At 39.5% G+C, this 22,674-nt stretch overlaps 3 protein-coding genes across 8 annotated transcripts in view; 1 reads left to right on the top strand and 2 right to left on the bottom strand.

Annotated features, from left to right (window-relative positions):
- Positions 1-3,135, bottom strand: part of LOC134750103 (bromodomain-containing protein 1) — a 33,932-nt gene extending 30,797 nt beyond the window's left edge. The window contains exons 1-4 of the mRNA XM_063685198.1: positions 2,505-3,135; positions 1,575-1,814; positions 685-828; positions 253-346 (exon numbers count right to left, since the gene is read on the bottom strand). Coding sequence (XP_063541268.1) covers positions 253-346; positions 685-828; positions 1,575-1,814; positions 2,505-2,957 — 931 coding nt within the window. The 5' untranslated portion in view covers positions 2,958-3,135. The remainder of the gene's footprint in view (positions 1-252; positions 347-684; positions 829-1,574; positions 1,815-2,504) is intronic.
- Positions 3,136-5,002: 1,867 nt separating this feature from the next.
- On the top strand, positions 5,003-10,173 carry LOC134750220 (uncharacterized). The gene is made up of 3 exons (XM_063685361.1): positions 5,003-5,364; positions 5,615-5,866; positions 6,619-10,173. The coding sequence occupies exons 1-3, from the start codon at positions 5,135-5,137 to the stop codon at positions 6,785-6,787; spliced, it is 651 nt and encodes a 216-aa protein (XP_063541431.1). The 5' UTR covers positions 5,003-5,134; the 3' UTR covers positions 6,788-10,173.
- A 31-nt stretch (positions 10,174-10,204) lies between these two features.
- The window catches only part of LOC134750215 (calcium release-activated calcium channel protein 1-like), a 72,326-nt gene continuing 59,856 nt past the window's right edge, over positions 10,205-22,674 (bottom strand). For 3 of the 6 annotated variants that reach the window (XM_063685354.1, XM_063685353.1, XM_063685355.1), the window contains 6 exons: positions 19,397-19,503; positions 17,731-17,926; positions 16,484-16,637; positions 14,311-14,577; positions 13,376-13,477; positions 10,205-12,344 (listed from right to left, as the gene is read on the bottom strand). In XM_063685354.1, coding sequence (XP_063541424.1) covers positions 12,199-12,344; positions 13,376-13,477; positions 14,311-14,577; positions 16,484-16,637; positions 17,731-17,926; positions 19,397-19,503 — 972 coding nt within the window. In that variant the 3' untranslated portion in view covers positions 10,205-12,198. Of the gene's footprint in view, positions 12,345-13,375; positions 13,478-14,310; positions 14,578-16,483; positions 16,638-17,730; positions 17,927-19,258; positions 19,504-22,674 lie in introns of all 6 variants that reach the window. The other 3 variants (XM_063685351.1, XM_063685350.1, XM_063685352.1) reach the window with 1 other exon arrangement.

Here is a 22,674-nt window from a genome sequence, read left to right on the forward strand (position 1 = left end):
GCGAAATATGCCGCGCGAAGCAGCTCGGACTGTGAAAACGTGCCTCGCCCAAGGCTGGCCCGAGTTGCGTTTGCCTCAGGCGAACCGCCCTACCTACGTAGACCACACTGTTACGCGAGAAAATTTCCTCGCGAGGCAGCTTGTTCCGTGTGAACCTGGCTAATCATTATATTTTATTAGAATCACTGTCAATATACTTTGTGAAAATTACAAACAGAATCGGAACTATGTAAATACTGTTTACTATTTTACCTCCAGTGTTTGGGCAGAGTACGCAGTTGACGAGGCGAGATGGAGACTGCAGACATCGGCGGCACAGCCACTGGCCCTCGGGTATGTATGGCACCTAGATTTAAAATAAATTTAGTGCATTGAAATTTTCGTAATATAAAACGATAAGTTTTCTGTGAAATCTACGAAAAGGAACTTAGTAAGCTGTCTCATCACCATCAGGTGCGTCTCAACAAGCCAAATAAAAACTAGCATATTGCTGCTTTCTGCGCACTGCCGGTAGGATACACGCGTGAATTATGTTTCCCGTGTTTTCAGTACCTACTTTTTTCAAGCTAAATAAAGTGAGGACGATTTTAAAACCAGTTTATTATGATAGCCTTAGTTTAAATGTTGGAATCTTTACTACCTTTTGAATATGGCATAATACAAAGTAAAATTGTTGGGACATACCCCATAACAGTCCTGATGCACAGCCAAGTTACACATGTCACAGAACAGGATGACGTTGGTGTTCTGGCATTCACCGTCCATGCATATGCAGCAGACTGCATCTTCATCTACTTGAGCCGCTGTTTGTTGGCCCGTTTGGGATGCCTGAAACAAAGAGCTGGAGTTGCAGACGTCCATAGGCTACAGTGACTGCTTACCATCAGGTATGCTTGTTTGCCACCGACATGGTATTCAAAAAAGGAAAGAGAAAAGAGGAAAAAATTAACTTTGTCAAAGTGGAATGATAGACCATATGGTCTGCTTGCCATACCTATATCACTATGAAAAAAATCAAATACATGAGCAAATGAAAGAATGCCAAGTACACTGAGAATGAGGGAGAATAGTCCCCCATTTTTGAGGAAGTTACAATAAGGAAATGTCTTTTTTTAATGATTTAAAAAATGCAGCATTTCCTTATTCTGTTCTGATACTTCTGTGTTATTTATTTCTGTGTAATATATAAAATAAATAAATAAAATAAAATAGCTATTTATTTCGACCTCATATTAAATTTTTTACATTGTGTAATATATAATGTATTGTAAATAATGTTGTCAATGTACAAAATTGCTTAGGTATAGTTGTTATGTTTTCCGAATATTTTTTCTCACTGCACCCACATTTGAGAATTTCTGTTTTGCCCTATGGTTGACTGGTAAAGAATGCCTTAAGGCATTAAGTTTGCCATTTGTACTTATTTTTATTGTAAATAAATAAATAATGTGGGCAATAATAATGCGGTGTATTTTTGAGCCTATAGTTTATAGCAGGTTTGCAATAATGAATGGTAATTATCATAATCGTTATCGTAAATTACAGAATACAGAGCATATTTTTTTCTTAAATACCTGAAAGTAGGATTCTTTCTCCAATCTATCCATTAACAGCTCCAAGGTATCAACTGAAACGGGCGGCAGACCTTGCTTGACCCTCGTCTTATTAATAATTTCAAGCCACGCTGTATCTTCCTCGTCCACATCATACTCCACTTCACCATCTAGTTCCTCGGCAGACTTCTCTATAAAGCGGATGTAGGCATTTGGGCGGGGAGGGGCATCACACACTCTTTCATTGTAATCTTCAATCAGCTGGAAAAAAAAAAAAAGTTTATACAAAAAGTTTAAAACATAGGTACATAATAAAAATACACAATAATGCTTACAAACTAATTGAAAAGGTAAGTGGTCAGCTAATATCTGTATATTATAAATTAATGTGTTTATGAATTAATAAATATCATAGTTGAATAAAAACTTGCATTTATGCAAAATGCAACTACAATCTGATATCTGCATAGTTCCAGCTTGCTTATTTTTTGCTGTTTTGCTAAATATTGTTGACTAATGTTAGTGACTGTGTAAAACAGTACTGTTATTATGAACAATACAATGCACACTTAAGAGAGACGAATTTCACCTTCCCAAACAAACAGAGTTCCGTTCTCATTTTAAAACTATGTGTTGGATTGTAATAAAACTTTGCACATACAATGATATGAGGTATATCTAGGTCTGAAATTAGTTTATATAGCTCTAGTATATAAAACAATCGAAATACAGCAAAAACAAGTTTTGTATGAACAACTTAAATTTGCTGAATTGTTTTTACTATGGTATCTGAAGCCACATAAACTAATTTCAGACGTAGATATACCATATCCTATTGTAAGTACTAAGTTTCAGAGCAATCTAGCTAATCGTTTTAAAATGAGAGTGTAACTACGTTTGTATGGAGAACCGAGCTAGCTAATTTAAATTGTTTACTACAGTAAAATTTACCTTGAAGCTGGCTTCAGGCAATTTAACATGCGGTTCAGGCGGTGGCTCAACAAACGGCACTGGTTTTTCCAGCTCTGCATTCTTCTTTTCCCAATCCTCAAGCGACATTATCGGCAGGGGCTGATCTATAGGAATCCTGCTAATTTTGCCATCTATCTCAAACTGGACAACTTTCTGGGCTTCCGCAAAAGTTAGGGCTTCTTTGGGTGGACTTTGCAGGGCTATGTCGCCAGTTGGCACTGGCGCCCGCGTCGATCTGCCCTTCTTACGGTGGCTAACAGAGGCCGGGGTAGCGGGCGTCGGGTTGTCATGATCGTAGTTCACCAGGTGATACTGCAGCCCACACAAACTCTTGTATACTTTATCACACTTTTCCAAGGGACATTGGTAAGGCGGAGGCCGGTTTTGACGGAGTTTTTTGCAAAACTCTAGAACATCGAAGTCTAAACCCATTTTTAATCAGCTGTGACCCACTTCATTAAATATAAACCATTTTAGATGTGAATAAATAAGAATACTACGCCGCACGAGTAATATAAACACTACTATGTAGGAGAGTAGTTTGTAAACTTGATTTATATATTGGTGAAAGGCGCGATCGCGCAAACACGAAAGCAAGGCAAGCGGCGCCCAATTACCAATAAATGTGACAGTTGTTGACGAGTGCCGTGTTGCAATTAGAATAAAATATTTATGGGGCATTGCGGGCATTGCGGCAACTCATCGGCAACTCTTCAATTATACTCTGTCAAGCCATTTCCGTCAGTAGAAAAAAGCGGCAAATTCAAAAAATGAAAAATGTAGGCGCGAAGGGTAATCGTCCCATAGAAAATTCGAATAACGCGCCTTTTTCCACTGACAAAGTTGATTGACCAGCTATAAAGATAATATAATTTTAGATTTTAATAAATTACGTGATTTGTGTGCCTTACTATATATAGTTGGTCAAACTAAATTGTCAGTAAATAACAACAAAAAAACTATACTCATTCTTTTCTTTTTGGTGCTAGTAGTAGTAAGACAAAGATAGTATGATTATCTCTGTCTATATTTGAAATGACACAAACCTTTGACAAAAAAAATACCAAAAAACAAATAAATCCTTAAAGTAAAAATTATAAACTAAATTTAAAAACTACATAAAACTAAAACTATGAATAAAAAACTGTCTCTAGCTCAGCGCCTCGTGGCAAGGTGCCAAGAAGGCTGGCGGCATTGCCACGCTGGACGGCAATGCCAATCCGTTGCGCAAGGTAGGAGCCAGCCCTCCTGTCACCCGTCGCCTCTACGAGGCGCTTCGCCAGCTCCTTAAAGATGCCGTGAGCACCAGGTCCCCACGGCCCAAGGGTTTCCACCCCAAACGGCTCAAACATACAACCAGAATCAATATCTGCATATTTGCGCCGCTTGAGGTGTTCAGCCGCGTCGGCGGCAGCACCGGCTCTGTTAGACGTTCCTGGAAGATGGGACGGCGCAAGGGTGTCCACGCATGTGGCATCCCAAACTAAAGGCCGTCCAAACTTCCAGGGAACGAGGGTCATGCCGTCCGGTCTTTTCCCGTCATCGCGGGCTAAACCAGGTGGTTCCAGAACCGCCGGCGTTCCAGCCGTGACGAGAGCTCGGCGGAGAATGTCGTTCAGACTGGCGTGTCGTGAAAGACGGCCGACGCTCCTGGAACAGGATAGGCCGTAGATACCAAAACGCGTTACGTTTGTACCACACTGGCATCGATGAGGAGCCACACAAGCTACCCCCAAGCGCAAACACAACGAAATCCTGAAAGTATTGGTAGACAGTAGTGTGCCCAGGTTCTTTGATGGCAGGGCCTGCAACCATGAGCCGGATTCCCATCTAGTTGCAGCAAGGAGACGAGCGCGCTCTGTGGTGCTGGTAGACGTTTCGTACAATTATTCCGTACCAGCAGACAGAGCGGCTCATCCCATTGGTGCTGCGAATGCCGAGTAGTGGGCAAGTCCGTATTATGGCAGGCAGTTTTCCAGCTGTCGATAGCCAACTATAGTAAAAAGATCTTCACAAATGTTGCTTTGTATTTTTGAGGTATTTTTTGTCATGCAATGTTTATACAGTCTGGCAAAAAAGAGTAGAAATTAAAAAATGGCAACACTGTAGTGTCGTCCCTTTCAAATCAATCTGAAAAATGTGACGACACTATAGTGTTGCCACTTTTTAATTTTATTTATTTTATTGCCGGACTGTAGCCCCTACACACTCGTGAGCGAATCGCGGCGCGAAGCCGCGAACGCGAGTGTGGTGTAGAGTCGATTTCGCAGATCTGCGACATCCGCTCTACACTCGCGTTCGCGGTTTCGCGCCCTGATTCGCGCACGAGTGTGGAGCGAACTATGGAATCTGTGCTCAAAGAAAGTTCAAGAAAATTCTATAACCAAAAAAAAGTCTATGGTTTACGAAATGTCAGTAGCAAAGAGTATAATAGTATATGTGGTCAGTAGTTTGTTATTGTATGTAAAACGTAGTGGTTATATACTCTTTGATTGTATGTTGTGAAGTGAATACTCGCAATTCCCGCAAAGGTGTGAAAGTAGATAATTTCTTTGAAAGTGCAAGTTGTTGTAAAGTGTGTTGATCAAGTATATAATTCGGTTAACACAATGGATTACATATCGTTTTCAAACTATTCGTACGGTGAGAACGACGACTACGCTCACGAACCGCACATAATGCCCGTGCCTTCGGGAGGACCATGGAATGTGCAGGGACTGTCTTGGGGGTCACACTCGCCGCCCCAGCTGGTGCAGTTTAACGCTCAAGGGCCCCAGCAACCTCGGTTTTCTACAATAATGCACTACAAACGAAAAAGTTTAGATCCCGAGCCATCAATGTAAGTAGAAATGTAATTTTCTTTTATTAACGTGCAGTTTCATTAATTTATCTTTATTTATCGAACCCCACCAATGTGTTGGCTGAAAAATTACCTTGTAGTTTCGAATTTAGGCTACCTAAAGAGCCATTGGCTCTTAAAAGCTCACCTTGCAAATGATCTAGGGCTCTAGGCCATTTCAACTTTTTAAGTTTAACCCATTGGAAACATTTAGGCACAGAAAATACTTATGTTACTTTTATCATTTCAGCCCAGCAAAGATATACATAACTGAAGACAAAATGGCAGATCACCTCAATGGTCTTCATCTGTCTACAGACTATAGAACACATCACCTAGCCAGTAGTAATAATTCTATGAGTATGGATGCTGGATTCATGGACATGGACACTCCCGCCAACACTGATGTGAGAGACAAGTTAAAAGGACACACCATTGTACTCTCAGAGGAGATAAAAAAACTTAAGGATGAGCCGCTGATACCTCCTGCACTTATTGAAAGGTAATATAGTTTTGTTTTTCCTCTCTAATTATCCTTTTTATACCGACTTTATATAATCAGTGACTATCATTTTCCATAAATCAGTAGTACCCTGCTGGAAGAAGTTGATAAGTGGCAGGAAAAATGGAACAAATTTGAACTTTATGTAATTTAAGCTTAGAATAAATTTAAAAGTGGAAAAATTACTGCCTTAAGTAATTTTTCCACTTTTAAATTTATTCTAAGCTTAATAGCATAGATCGCAGACGTTTCTGCTTGTTAAAAATTAATTTATGTAATTTTATTTTAAGATTAAATTTCTTCAATAAAATATCTCACGAAATGACAATCAATGTGATGGTTCTATTTTTCACAAAAGTTGAGAAAGGTATGTTGAGATAGTTTGAACACGTTGAAAGAATGAGTGAAAGCAGGCTAAAAAAGAGAGTGTATAAGGGAGAAGTACTACAGAAGCGGGAGTTGGAAGGGTTAGACCTCTGCGGACTTTCTCTGATCAGATCGGGGAAATCCTGAAGAAAGGCCAGGTCAAAAGCAGCCTAAACTGGCAAGTGTCTATGAAGAATGTTATGAAAGTGAAGGAAGCAAAAGAGGTATGGCAGAATCGTAGCAAGTGGAAATCCGTGGTCTCTGTCTACCACTCTGGAAATCGGAAATCGGGAAATAGGAGTGATTATGTATGTATGTATCAACTTCTCACCTGCAGCTTATAAGACAAATTATTAATTTATTAAAAACCTACCTCCTTATTACAGATTAGAAAAGCCCTGCATGTCCCTGGTTGTTTGGCAGCCCAAAGAAAGTGTAGTAGACAAACTAAAAGATACTGCTTCGGAGAACAGAAGAGAAGAAGAACCAAAGAAACGGAATGGTGTTCTCGTTCCTGATATGGGCATGGACGGAGGTATGGATGTGGAGATGTAAGTTTAATTCTGGTCTTAGATGTAATTTATATCTTTGGTTAAATTTGTGAAGACGTTTGTGAGTACAGTTGGGATCAATTTATATAGAGCAAAATGTATAAATAAACATACCAAACTAAATTAACAAACTATGAAGTCACACACAGGGCAGGTGTGTGCGGGTGCGTGTTTAATTGTCTATGCCCTTCCCATAGAGCACTGCGGGTCCTACATAGTCTGTATTAAGGTTCATTTTATTTGTAATAATAGAAATATAAGATTAAAAAAAACGCGCTCACGCGCCTGACTCACGCACGCTCACTGTGCGTGAGCCTGTTTGGCAACTGTATGTATCTCAAAAAAAGCGAGCGCACTCCTGCGGCCTGTGTGATGATGTTCATTTAAAACTAGCTGAATGGAGACGCCGCGCGCCCGCTTGGACCCGCACCGGCCGTGTGTGTGCGTCAAGCTTTAGTAGCTGGGTCCACACAGAGCGAGCATACGCGCCAGGCAATTTCCTCGCGCACAAAGCGGCCAGTGTAGACGTGCCACTGCCACGGCCGAGGCGCTCGTGTTGTATTGACATTTTCAGACGTGCCTCGCGCGTGTCCTCTCGGCCGAGGCACGTCTACACTGGCCGTTTTGTGCGCGAGTAAATTGCCTCGCGTGTATGCTCTCTCAATGTGGACCCGGGTAGTAAAGTAAGCTTTTGGAGTTCCAGTTCTTTGCATGAATTGCATGCCTCATGTGGCTCATGTCATGTCACTTGTGCTAGCCCAATGGGGAATTTGTGGTTTTCTTTTTAACTTTGCATGTTTTATTTAATGTTGTAAAAACTCAAATTTGACACATTTTTCAATTAATAGAATTTTTATGAGATTTTATTCAATAGTAGTGTCAGAAATAAATAAAATGCCTGTAGGTTTGGAAAGTGATAATTTTTGTATTAAATTCATCCAACTGACTGTACCAAAAGCAGCTTAGCAGACTGAAAAGTAAATGATACTTTGAAAGGTTTTTGATATTGAATAGGCACAATACTTATTGGAAAAAAAAAATTGCCGGCACCCTGTGCATTTATTCTTTGTTTACTTTGTAATATTACTGTATTAACTGTAAGTACCTATACTGTATTTTACTTTATTTGCACTCGAAGTAAGAACCATTTAATCTCATCATAATCAATAAGCATTAACTGTCCACCTTTTTATTTTAATCTAGTCTTCTACATTCAATTTGTCTTATGTCCAACTTGTCCAAGTATATGCCTTATTAGCCGGGTCCACACAGAGCGAGCATACGCGCGAGGCAATTTCTTCGCGCACAAATCCGCCAGTGTAGAGGTGCCTCGGCCGAGCCGGCGCGCGACGGGCTCGTCATGTCGATACAACACGCGCGCCTCGGCTGAGGCACGTCTCGCGCGTATGCTCGCTATGTCTGGACGCGGCTATTGATTACATGCTTTATCAGGTGAAGCGTGTTACTTAGCGAACATATGTAGGAATAAATGAAAAAAGACAATGGTGCTTTATTTGTAAACTCCAAAAGTTGTGAATTACAGATGTGTTCACGAAAAGTGCCATTCCAGGCTCCTATTTCACCACGGTGACAGGTGCGACAATTGTTGACATCACTGTTACTGACGTCACAGGCCTCCATATGCTACGGTAACCGCTTACCATCGGACGGGCGGTGTGCTTGTTTGCCACCAACATTTTATTTAAAAAAAAACTCCAATATATCGCCAACGCCAATAAATAAGTACTTATTTCATTATGTCAGTAACAGTGATGTCGACAATTGTCGGTGAAATAGGGGCCTGATCTTATGAAATTTTGTTTTGGTACCTAGTCGAGTTCATAAATATGTGTACATATTTTCACCTTATTGCAGTGGATTAAGGAGTAGAAATGTATACATATTTATGAACTCGACTGTACTACAACGCCAATCATTTAACTTTGACATCTCAGAATATACAATATTTTTAGTAGAGGACGCTTAGCATGAGGCATAGCACGCTTAGCAATTTACTAGAATTAGACCAAGACAAGTCTGCAACAATTTTGATAGCACACGCAGTGAAAGTGTTATTTTAAACGTCAAACTTCTATGAAATTATGACGTATAAATAACACTTGCACTGCGTATGCTATCAAAATCGTTGCAGACTTTTCTTGATCTAACTTTATTATTTTGTACAGTTAGCAATACTATTCGCTTAGCACCTTTGCATACAAAATTCTATGCTGGGGGGGTACCTTTTCTCTGCAGCCGACTGTACATTGACCCGCCTGTTCCTATCTCTATCGCACGCGCGTATTTTTATTGCTGTCCCGCCCATGACGCCGGCGGTCAATGACACTGTGGGAGTGGGACAGCAAGATAATTATGCGCGTGCGATAAGAGGTAGGAACAGGCAGGTCAATGTACAAAATTCCTTGTAGTAAGCGTCCTGACTTTTTGTTTTTTCTAACTGCAAATGTTAAATTGAACAAAAACAAAGCCTGAAACTTATTTAAAATACCTGCTAACATAACATATTGTAAATCTATCAGTATGTATTAAATGTAGTTTTATTAATAACTTCTCTACCTTTGTACCTACTTGTAAAATAAAATATTATCCATACTACATACTACCCCAAACGATTTTTGTATATTTTTTTATTTTTTATTTTATTAATTCAAAAAATTTACACAGCATTACAGCGAACTAATACACTGAGAAATTTATAATAGAAAGTAAATGATATAATCGACAATCGTATAGTATAGTTGCTAAACATTTTAGACTACCTAGTTGTAATTAGAATCTTATGCCCCATGATCCCATGAATGTTGATATTATTTTTAAACTTGGTATGAAATTGAAACCTTTTCATGCTCAAGTAAAAAGGTGATTAATTGGTTTTGATTTTATTGGTGAGATTTTTATCTGGTACCATAAAGTCAGACCAGCTAAACAAAATAAATAATGTTAACAACCATTTCCTGGGCTACTTTATATCTTTGTCCGTATCTCTCGTATGCAATAATCTCGTCAGCTGGTTGTCGGAGGCGGTTACGGTTGTTATTTCGTGATACGAATTATCAACATTTGGGAAACCATTTTATGAACAAGTTAATAATTTCTTCAAATAAAAATGTTCAAAACTAAGTTGTTTACATTTATAATCTCGTTACGTTGGCCTTACTTTGGTACTGGGTACATCAAACCTCGAATTAATTTTAGTAATTCAACTCCATAAATAATTACCGTTGTTTTGTCTGTTCTGTAGCGTCATGTAGTTTTAGTTTAATGTTGTAATTATGTTGGGAATTAAGTCGTTATAAAATACTTACTGTTTTGATGCCGTCGTGATCTTATGTTATGTATGAAATAAGAATAAGAATAAACGATTTTTTATTAAAATGTCTTTTATTTTTCACAATATCTCTTCGAGTACATTAGTTTAATAAAATATAATACATCTTATCAAAAACGTTGTAGAATACTGATTGACAGATCAACATTTAAAAACAGTTAAAATACTTCGAATTGCGATTTTATTAAATTATCTACTTACATAATAGGGGTATTAATTCCGTATTATACTAAGCAATACGCTGAGTATGGTTGACCGGAATACTTGCTAAAATGTGTAAGGAAAAAGGAAAGAACCTTGGAATGGGTTCCGGTACACCACCCACTGGGTGTATGGTGTGGACATGCAAACCGGATAAATTGCGTAGTGTACATTTTATATGAATATTCTTTTTCACCTCAGCAGCTCGAACAAGCCTACTTTCGTCACTCCCTGGAGTGAGGAAAGTGCGACTTTCCTCACTCCAGGGAGTGAAACAATGTAGCTTTTTAATTTAGTGAAGGCCATGAACTTCATACTTTTATTGATAGATAGATAGAGAGATAAACTGTTTATTTGTTTGCCACAATACACACAAAATATTGAAATACAGAAATGACATAAGTACACAGAACAATCCAGAAAATAAATAAAAATTACAACAACAAATAAGTCACACCGATTTTTACATAATATGTAGAGGAAAAGGAAAAAATACATAAAAATACTGTTTTATACAAATAAAAATCCTGTGTGCGTCGCAGCAAAACAAAAAGGTTCTGGCTCAGTATTACGCAGTATTCAGTTATTACATTTTTTTAATGGTATGGTACGGTACGGTACGGTCCGGTCCGGTCCGGTCCCGTCCCGTATCGTATCGTATCGTACATATTGTAATACTTTTTTATTCTGTGTAATTCGAAATACATTTTAACCTTTAATATGTTCTCACTACTGAGGTGAAAAATTATGTGTGCAACACGAGAGCAAAGTTATTTTACATCTCGTGTTTTTGAGTCCCTCGCTACGCTCAAGATTCTACCTTAGAATCACTCGCTTCGCTCGTGATTCAATTATACAATCTTTCGCTTTCTCGGGACTCAAAATAAACACTCGCAAGAAAAACCAACTTTTCTCTCTTGTTGCACAAATAACGATTTCTTACCCCCGGTCGCTCGGTGGCGCGTCTATAAGTACTTGTATATACTATGTCTATGCTTTTAACGCTTATTTACTAAAATCAACAACACAGTAGTCAGTCAGGCATTTCTATCAAAGCAATATGAACCTTCGCCTATTCATTTAAGGTTTAATTTCAGTTTGTTATTCAATGGCTGGCTTAAACTGGCGAAAGAGCCCGTTTCTTAAGACTTTTAGATTCAAATTTTACAGTCTTTGCCGTTTGTACGGTACCTATAAGTAGATTGTATATAATAGCTAAATGGAAGAAGAATTCAGCACGTTGGCGGTATGCCCAGCAAATGTTAAAAAGTTTCAGTGAAATCGTAAAAAGTCAGAAATTTCCTATTCTAATCTAGCTAATAAAATTTTATATGAATCTATTTAGCTGCCTGCAGCACAATTGTTTGTCTTTTATATTTATGTATTTTTCTTAGCTTAGGTAATAAGGTTAATAACTTTATAATTAAAGAAATATATTCGTTGAATTTAAATGATTTTACTCAATTACTAAAATTAGTCTTTTATATAATTTGACCCCTAGATTCGTAGAATTCGATTCCTACTGGTTTTCCAAGTAACAGTGGCGGATGGGGCATTAGCCGCCCCTTTCTCAGCATCCATCATATAAAAAGACTGCCACCATGCTGCCACCCTAGTCCCGGGCCTTCTGGATCTTAGGGCAAATCCGCCACTGTCTAGACCTTTAGGTTATACAAAAATAAAACAATTATCCCGCCTGTCCATTGTTATAGCAACCTTCAGTACGGGCCGCTTAAGATGGTCTTTTATCGCTTGTCGCCGTGGCTTGTGACAAGCTGACACGTATGAAAAAACGAGTGACGTGACACGATAGACGATAAAAGCGCTACCATTATTTAAACTGCTGAAAGGCCACTTTCCGGCCACTAGAACATGTTGACTTTCACAGTGGCCGTGTCTAGTTCCCTCTTCATTGTTTCCAGCTGCTCGATGTCTTGCACTGACGACTCACACTTCTGCACTACTAGCGAGTGGTAGAAGTGGATGGCGAATGCCACGAACACTACGAGCACTGAAAAGAGAGATGAAATATGTTAATGCCATATTTTTGGTTTGTGAAGCCTGTCATTTCTTAATGTGGGCACAGAATATATAACAGTTCTAGGTACAGATGATTCACTCCCTAGCAAAACGCGTCTACTACTACTTCCGTGGCGGTGCGCGGCAATTACTATGGAAAAACCTCAAAATTGAGCCGGCCGCAGGTACTTGTAGCGACGCGACGATATCGCGGAGTAAGACACGTCTGGTGTGGGTGAGGTTAAAATTACTAAATTTATATAATAGCTCTGCGTGCTTTTAGATACTTTCACTACGCTCAAGATTCTAAATAAAAATCGCTTGCTCTTGACGTTTCTCAAAATTAGCACTCGCAATATCGCAGAAAAAAACAACTAGTCACCGGATGTACAAATAAACCTAACAATTCTTATTCATATTATTATACAGTAGATAGGTACAGTCGACGTCAAAACTATGTATACATTTTTTGCCTTATTACAAAGGTGCAAAAGTGTAAACATATCTTTAGTGTTGATTGTAGGTATAGGTAAAATACACTAATGGAAAATAATGATCTATGTAACGAATAAAATACTCGTAATTCATTTAGTTTTGTTTTATTTATTACAGTACATATGGTGCTACTTTACCGCACTAGCGCGATAATTAGCACATTATGTAACTATGTCGAAAATTTAAAGGGCCATATGTACTGTAAAACATTGTACGATACATGTGCGAATAGGTAATTTGCAACTCGTATCGATTTTATCTCCACTCGTTGCGAATTTCCTAATTTTTCGCACTTGTATCGTAATGTACTATTATAGTCGGTAGGCCAATATAATTATTCTGTGCAAAATAAGTTACGTATGGTTTATGCATATAGCGACAGGTGCCATTCATTTATTACGTAAGACGATTTAGGGGGGGGAGGGGTTCGAGAGTTCGAGCATGTCTTATTTTTCTTACAAGGGAGTGTTCTCCTACGCAAGACGCAGCGTTAGTGACAAACGACATGACATCATTCATTTTAATTACCTGGTATCACTATCACAGTAGCTGCCGTGGCCGCAGCGAACGAGTAGTCCCAGAACTTCACCCAACATAATATGGCAATCTCCACGAGGAACAGGAATAGACCTACGAACAAACAGACATTTTGAATTTTTCACGGGTCAATCACGGATTTTACATAATCCAATCCATCCCATTTTACCGAAGAGCGTCGCTGCGGTTTTTAGGCGAAGCCAAAGCAATAGTATATTATACAATCGTGATATAATAGAGAGCTTTCAGTGTGTTTAGGCCACGAAAGCTGCTGAGTGGCCTAATGAAGGTAACGAGATTGAAAAGCTTGATTATATCACTATACCTACCTAACCCCAACCCTACCCTACCCCCTGGCCTGGCCGCCAACAAAGAAAAATCAAAAATCGTTATCTGCCTCCTTATCCCTCTTGCGAATCCGAGCGTATTATTTCGAGTGATAGAGAGGCAGATAACGATTTTCGATGTTGTCGATTTTCCTTCTGAAGTCTTCCTAACCTTACTGTTCCAAAGTTTTTGCCAGTAACCCACGTAGCCAGCAATTACTACCAGGAAGGTAAAAGATTGACGTCATACAGCGTGATTATTGAGACACGCCAGCTGAAACTGTTTTTGTAACCATTAGGCGGCACTTAGCGGCAACTTCCGCTCTTTAGTTTGAAATTACTCCGATGAGTATACAACAGTCATAGTTTTCCCATCACTTTTATGTTAAAAACATACGTACGTATTGTAAATGCGAAAGTAACTTGGTTAGTAATTAGTAACTTTACACGTTTTAACTACTCTTATCTAACTTGAAATAGTATTTTATACAATCGTAATATAATAGAGAGCTTCACCGCGAGTACCGTGTTAAGGCCACGAAGCTTGCTGAGTGGCCTCGCCGGGGCCCCTGGTATACTATAAACAAGACAAAAACTCACCTAATACTGTACTAAACGCCCAAGCGAGCTCAATGAACCCTCTCATTCGTTCATGCGGCGATTCTTCCAAAGCTCTCGCCGGGGCCCCCGGCATCTCCATCTTGCTCACAGCGTCGATATGTGGGAGCAAGTATGTGGATATCATCAGAGCGAAGATGTGGACGGCGACGAGCACCGTCGTGCAGACTGCAAACATCACGAACAGCCACTCTGGGACGTTGGTGGGCTCGTTTATTTGGAGCTCCACCATCGCTACCATTGCGAAGCCTGGAATAAAAGTTTTAGTTTAGTTACAACCAAAGATCTATTGATTGTGTAAGAGCGTCTAGTCTACTCCATGGTATCTGCTCGACGCAGACGTTGGCGCAACTGCGCAGCGACGCCATTTTCCATAGCGCTAACTATAGACGCCGACGCTCAAAAGACGCTAGTGTGGGGTGGCTCTAAGATGTGTATATAGTCCATGACAATTTCGTGCTTCGAATTCGACAGCTGGCACGGCTCCGTACATTAGGTTTGCGGTAACTTTTGTTGTCAAAATGTGCAATACAACGCCATCTGTTGCGGCTGTCAAACTAGAGGGTGCGTTTTTACTTAGACTTAACCTCTCTATTACATTACCTACACAATCAATAACTCTTTTGTGTTTATATACATTATTACTTATAAAAGAACAAGTGCAACTTCATTGCATACCCAAATTACCCAATGACGGTAACAACTCATATAATAACTATCCTTATCATACTAAAACCAGATAAGGTACCACAAAAGAGGAAAATATGCAGATTTTTACACACGGGAAAAATGGAAAAGAAACTAGTAAATCCCCGACTGTGACAGGATTGCTAAACAGTAAGTTGGGTGCTTGGTATTTCTTAAATTTCATATAGGTACCTAAATGAGCTTAGCTTATGTCATGAAGTTAGAAGAGGAGAGGACTGCCCTTACAACATCGGTAAGTAGATAAAGAAATTTCCACTTTTCCTTTGACAAACGCTAAAAGTAGTTTAATCTTGAGTGAAACGTCACAATGTATACCTAAAGGGGCCCACTGACTATCAGTCCGCCGGACGATATCGGCCTGTCAGTTAGAACAAAAATTTGACAGTTCCGAACAACTGACAGGCCGATATCGTCCGGCGGACTGATAGTCAGTGGGCCCCTTAAGTAGGAACTTAGATACTTCATTAGAATAAATAGATTATTTTAAATAATTAGGTCAGGGTGGCGTGGCTGTGTTGTGCAATTTTGAATATTAACCAATATGCAAATAAAAGTAACGTAAGTAACTCAGTGAATGTATAAAATAAGTACCTAAGCTATCAAAACGTAGGCTAACAATAATAATCCTCAAGGGTTAAAGAGGTGTTTGTAAAATCAGTAGGTAAATATTGTTTTTGTTTATTCATAGTGAGCCAAAAAATTTGAATTCCTTACTTATCGGCAGCAAATGAAGACCAATGGTATACGTCATATCTCAAGCGTCGGCATAAGTCGACTATAGGTAGGAAAGGTATAATTATTGTGTACATTTCCTTGCGTATACTTGCGAAATTGCCTCGTCTTCCTCTCATTGCTTAATGACAACTTCTTCAATAGATTAATATTGATTAAGATAAATTGATTGGACATCCTCTATCCGACAGTTGACGTAATTTTGAAATGGTTACTTATTTTCATTAGCTGCACGAATCTTAAGAGTAAGGTCAATGTGGAGAAGACCGTCTATCAGATAAGCCACTGAGATAATATGTCACTTAATCTTCTATATTAATTCTAATAATGTCGATAAGAGCAGAAGGAGCGAAACACTTCCTTTTTGACTGTCTGGGCGACGTAAATACGAGAGTTCTTGCCCTATATTATTGGCTATATTGAATATAAAACCTTTAGGATGCCAATTAACAAAATGAGGGAAATAAATCTGAACTTATTTCCCTCATTTTTTTAAAGCCTGTGCCTATAGCGGGTTCCTTGCCGGCCCAGCTAGACCCAAGATACATAGGACTTCTGTATACAAGTTTACCTGATAGCAGCTCCGAGGTGGTGGCGGCGGCTTTCAGCTTAGCCCGGGACACGTGCAGTCGCCTCCAGTACACACCCCGAGCCAGCCGTTCGCTTCTCACCAGTCCAACTAGACCCAAGATAGGACTTCCACTGTCAAGTTCACCTGATAGTAGCTCCGAGGTAGTGGCGGTGGCTTTCAGCTTGGCCCGGGACATGTGCAGTCGTCTCCAGGACAGCCCGCCGGGCCAGCCGTTCGCGGGCTCCTCGCCGGTCCAGCCGGGGGATCCCGGCATGGCAAGGGGGACTTCGCTAACGCTCTGCAAAAGAATACTTGATTAACTGAGTGGGGGCGCATAAAGACAGGAAATTAGAAGGGGATAAAAGAAGAAATGACCATAGCGCGGGTTTTTCAATCACAAACACTATGAAAATCAGGTACGCTCACTATTACGCGTCGGTGGCACACACACAAGCATACAACCCGCCGCTAAGCGTTTACCGTAGTTTATGGACGCTAAATGCGCCAATTACTTACTCGAGCACGAAACGATGCCGATGCAATTGAATAATGCTTCATCAGCGTCCTATGAGACATTGAATGATTGGCAACCTCCTTATTTCAATCCAATTTAGGACCTATTATGGATTCCTAGGTGTTTTGTTAGGCACTATTTCGAGAAATGACGAAATATTTTGATAAAATCTCTAAAAGTTTGATTAAATAGGTATCTAAACACTTAAAATTCTGGAAACACGTTGTAACTAAAAAGTTAAACTTATTTTGACACTAAAAATAAGTCTCACGTTTGGCTAAAAAAATATACACCATAGTCAACACTGTATTTCTTTCTAACGGTTCAGTCAGACAGAACACGACCGCACTAACGAATGAATATTGAACAAACGTCGGCAAACCAGTGGAAGTTTAGGAGGAAGTACTTAGATTACTAAACAATATGGTATAACATTAACACGTCGTTATGTTTTCATTAAGATCTGTCTCGAATTTAGGACAAATCGTTAAGATATCATTCTAGATAAGTTAGTTTGCAATTAGGTGGATACTTGATTTAAAGGTGTTGTATAACAATAATAGGTATGGTCATGTAATAGAAAATAGGGCAATCTGAAACTATTTACTTCTTGAGTAAATAATAGGGTAAGTTTTAGTGGATTGATTCATTGTCTAAGCTTCAGACTGATTTCACAAGAAAGACGACAGATACTCTGGGTTAGTGTGAGTAGCGAGCAGTTTGGCATCGTTTTTTTTTCTTAACTGAGCCATATTCCCTGAGTTTACGAGTAAGTAGATGGCGACTGGGCTAGCTTCGGTAAAATCGGTACTAACCTTTTGCCGTCGTGTTTTCGTCTATCGCATATTGCTAAGTAAAGGACTAAAACTCGACTTACCTTCATAGACTGGTTGCACTGGCAAGGCGACAGATATCCTGGATTCGGCAGCACTGTCGCGGGCGACCGGCTCGGCATCATGCCGTTCGGCGTCGCGCTACCGTTGGGACTCGCTCCTCCTTTAGCGCACACGTAGTCCAGGCTGTGGGGTGGCGTGATCGATATCGTTGGGCTGTCGGTCACCGTCACTTTGAATCTGGGGGAAATCGGTTCAGTGTAGTTAATAATGTCACGAGTTTATCTAGGGCAGTATTTCCCAAACTATGGGTTGCAACCCATTTGGTGGGCGAGCGAATATTGAGTGGGCCCTGAAACATAAGACGACATTCCGATCGATGGGGCTATCTGAGCGTTACTAATAATATTGTATGCCCCCTTTTTTAAGACGATCAAGAGGTGGGTTTCGAATCCGGCAGTTTTTGTTAGATGGGTCGGAGCCCAGTCAACTTTGGGAACCACTGATCTAGGGGCTTTAAGAACATGCACACCGCACCAGCAGCTAGGTGGAAAGGTTTTATACTCCACACGTTTCATAAATGCTGAAGTCAGAATTCGCACTAGTACGAGAATGTAGTTGACTAAAATCACAGATATACCTATATGGACCATTCGTAGTATATAATAATGTAGCGCTCTTAAGAGCTTCAAGCTTGCTCATGGCGTAGGGCGAATTCAAACGATCTAAACTAGTTTTAATATTTGAGACACTAAAAGACACTTCGGTTGTCCAATTATCCAATCTGCGCTATCGAACTACATACGTACATACATTGTAGTACCGATATAATAGAGCAATTGGGATATAATTAATAACAGAGTTTAGCTAAATTATACGTGCGCCGTAGTGGCTATTAGCATCCAGTATAATTAATTTCGGGGCAGAATATGTAAGCAATTGAATTATCTATGTTACGGCATTAGAAATCACAAGTTCTTCGTTTGTTTTTAATACGATCTACACAGCACAAAGCACAATTAATAGCACGACTCCAAGTCCCTCTACAAAGACTTTTGCATAAAAGAAGGTTCCTTCTGTAAAAACAAACACGCTAAGCCACACGATTTGCGACATTCCGATCAGCAATATTAACACTAAGTCCGTAAGCAATAATTGTCCCCATTGCGTGGTAAACAAACAATAAAAGAATATTGATGGTGGTGTCATGGAGATAATTGATTGAATAGTTAATGTCGGTGATTAAGTAGCAGAGATCAATAAGGAAGATGGCGATTGCTCTGGATTTCAACCCTTGATTAACACCAATTGTTTGAGGCAATTATATTTTTTTTCCCTCTAGACGATCCTATCATCAGAACCTTGCCTGATGACATTCGGATCAACTTTGAGGCATATCCTTTAATTACATAATATACCAAGTCTCCGAGAAATAATTCATAAAAATTGCTAAAAAAGATCCAGACGAATTGAGACTCTCCTCCTTTTTGCAATCGGTTAAATAAGTAATACAAACACCCGCGCGTCGCTAGTCGCTACCTCTGTCCGTGCATTTACTATTGAACCTCTTACTTTGAACTGTATCCACTATCATAGCTCGGCGGCTTCCCTATGAACGGGCAGGAGTCGCTGAACAAGCTCTTAGGTCTGAACTCGTGCTTGTGTCTCGTCCGGTGGGCCCTCTCGTAGAGATGGTCTGAGGTGTGGTACCTTTGCAGGGTGCGGGGCTTCGCCTTCCCGCTAGGTGGGGTCTGTGTGCATTGGTCAGTGCGACACGGCGCCTCTTCCAAGCTGGTCACGAAGCTGGCTTCTGATATCTAGAAAGATGAAAGTTTGCGTCAGTATGGTTTTGACACGACTTTCACAATCGTCTAAGCTGATTTAGAATAGAATAGAATTCATTTATTCATGGTAAACTACATTTCATACAAACGTATTACAAAGAAAAAGTACGTATATTTAAAACAAAAAAGTATATACCTAGTTTACCACGAAATGGTCCCGCCTCAGCATAATGCTAACCTTAAAGTCAGCGCTGGTCTTCCGGCGAGACCATTTGTGGGCCACGAACGCAACCGTACAACACGGCCTTATCTATCACCGAACGCATCCACTTTGCGGTGACGTCCCTGCGCCTGCGCTAAAATGTCATGATGACTTATAAGGCCATGCCGCACAAGTGTTGTTAGATGAATTTCCTATTAAATTAATATAATATGTAATCGTTTTCGTGAAAATTACATGAAATAAACTCGATAACACTAAAAACAAGATGAATTACAAACATACAACGTAAAACAAACAATAAACGAAGTGGAAATGATGACAACAATACGGACGCTTTGAGCGTCTGTGAGGATAGGATATAAAACAGGTATTTGCTTATTGATTTGCTCACTGGTAAAGCATATAATACAGTAAGCACCTAACTATTTAACTAGATGAAACTTGTGTCATTTCTAAAAACTTCCTGCTGCCGCTGGTGTTGAAGTATGCATAGTTTAAGTTTGGCTTTAAAACTTATGATACTTTGTAGGTTCCTGAAGGGGGAGGTATATTGTTCCAGCAGCGGCTGGCCATGTATCGAAAGCTCCTACGAAAAGCTGCTGAAGCAGTCGCGGTGTCACCAACTGAACACTGCAATATCGTGAATTTACATTGGCGTGCGAAGAGTGCGAGCCACGAGCCGAGTCGCGAGCTGAGCCACGTGAGTGTAATCGGTGTGGTCTTGCTTCGTCTCGCGGCTCGGCTCGCGTGGAGGAGCGGTTGCGCTTGACTCGCACGAGTCCAAGGGGCTCGCGATGGGTTCGCGCGGGACGCGCGCTTGCTGTTTGTTTACATTCGCAATCGGCTGTCATTCGGTTACAAACCTTATACCGTGCCGTTAACCGTGCCGTGCTCGACGAGCTTACGAGCTGTGGCCGGGACACGGGACGAGCCACGAGTCAAGCCACGAGGCGAGAGTGTAATCATTAGCTCGACGAAGCTTATACGAGCTCGAGGCGAGACACAAGACGAGCCGCGAGCTGAGCCACGAGCCGCGAGCCGCGAATGTAAATAGGTTATCTTGATGATTGGCTCGAATCTCACGCACGACTTTCAATTTATTTAGCATGCATCAAAGATAGATATAACTCCGTAATAGATGGATACAGTCTAAGGAAAAAACGTGCCTCGAAAATCAAGAAAATTTGATTCTCGTTCAGAGGGCGCTACTAGTTTTGGCCTACAGTCGTATAGATGGCGTTGACGGTTTCGTTTGTTATTTAACAATTTTAACGCATATCAGTGAAAGAACATGGGTCAAAATCATAAAAATAATTAATGCAAATAAAAAAAATCATTTATCTATATTTAAATACATTCTATCGTATTTTTATAAATCTTCATTTTTAGTTTTAAAGTGTGTCGACAGATGGCAGTGAATTTACTGGGGTTACAAAATTTACTATGACAGTACCGCTCTAGTATAAGTTACTCTATGCATGCATCATGAGCGAGCTTCAAGGTCGTATCAAAATACAATCAAAACCGTAACACTTTGTTAAATCTAAATCGGGCTCCTGAACAGTCGTGATACTTAATTAAAAATAGTGGATATAAATCGTTCAAAAACCGAAAGACGTCAATTGAAGGTTTCATTTTAGGAGAAAAATTCCAAAAAAATATTATCAAGACCAAAATTCCATGAAATAGTTGTTGTTTACAATTACCTAATGTTAATTGCGTAGTAACATGTAATAGTATGTTTTGCTTGTAAACGTATGTGGGCGAATGTATTTAAGTGTTTTAAGTCAGAAGGTAAATGCCAGTGTGCGAAAACGATGAGCGATGAGTTCACGCGGTTCACGCCATTACTTGACTACACTTGACTTTGGCATGAACATTCAATAAAAAATATACATAGTAGTTTCGTAAATCTATAATATATCAAGTGTTTGAAAACCTATTGTATTTATTGACAGCTCGTTTGCCATCTCTATTGACGGAATGCAGATTGAATGTGACAAGTTTTACAATGTTTAGCACTTTGACATTAATTACGTTATCTAATAATTATTTGTACAACTTATATGTCGGGGTATCGGGAGGCCGAACAGGCGTGGTTGACATATTGGTGTCGTGTGGGCCACGTGCAGGGTTTTACGAAATAATAATCTCACGATACAATCAAATCACTGTATTCCTTGTTTTAATGAACTTTCACCAAAAATATTCGATAATTACAAAAATGCGTCCATCTCGTGCGGGGCGCTGTCAACGAATGACGTCCCGCGACAATTACAACTCCATTCAGGGACTACCCGCTCTTAAAATAGATCAACTTGTCAATGTCAGTAACAAACACAACTACCCGATCAATTTAACAATTCAAAAATAATTGAATTAAATAAAGCACGCGCCGTTATATATATAATGAACAAAGTATAAGTCAGTACATTCCTTCTATTCCTGTGTGTTGTAATATTCAATAACCTCCCTATAGAGCAGAGAATGTTGAAAGGGAGCGTATTTAAAATAAAATTGACTGAATGCCTACATGAACATTGCTTTTATAGTGTTAAGGATTATTTAAAATTTAAAACATAATATTTAAAATGACAAACGCCGATTTTTATTTGACATATGTAATTTAAGTTTATTTTATTTTTGACTAATGTACCATAATTCTCTCATTTTTTTCAATTTAATTTCATTGACATTGTTTTATTATGATATTGTTTTAATGATTGCATGTTACTAATTAGTAAATGTACCTTAATGTACCATTTTGTAAATATTTTGCGTGTTGATGTTGTGTCGACTGAATACTGTGTCTAACTATTTTATCAGATCTGATTGTTACGTATTCAAGCAAATAAATGTATATTCTATTCTATTCTACAAATAAATAGACCATTATGTAACTAAACAAGTAGCATGTTATCGCCAAGGTAAATTCCTTCAAGACAACCTTCGAGTAGCGCAAAATAGGAAAATAACAGAAT

The sequence above is a fragment of the Cydia strobilella genome, chromosome 19 (genome assembly GCF_947568885.1).
Source record: "Cydia strobilella chromosome 19, ilCydStro3.1, whole genome shotgun sequence".
Taxonomy (NCBI): Eukaryota; Metazoa; Arthropoda; class Insecta; order Lepidoptera; family Tortricidae; genus Cydia; species Cydia strobilella.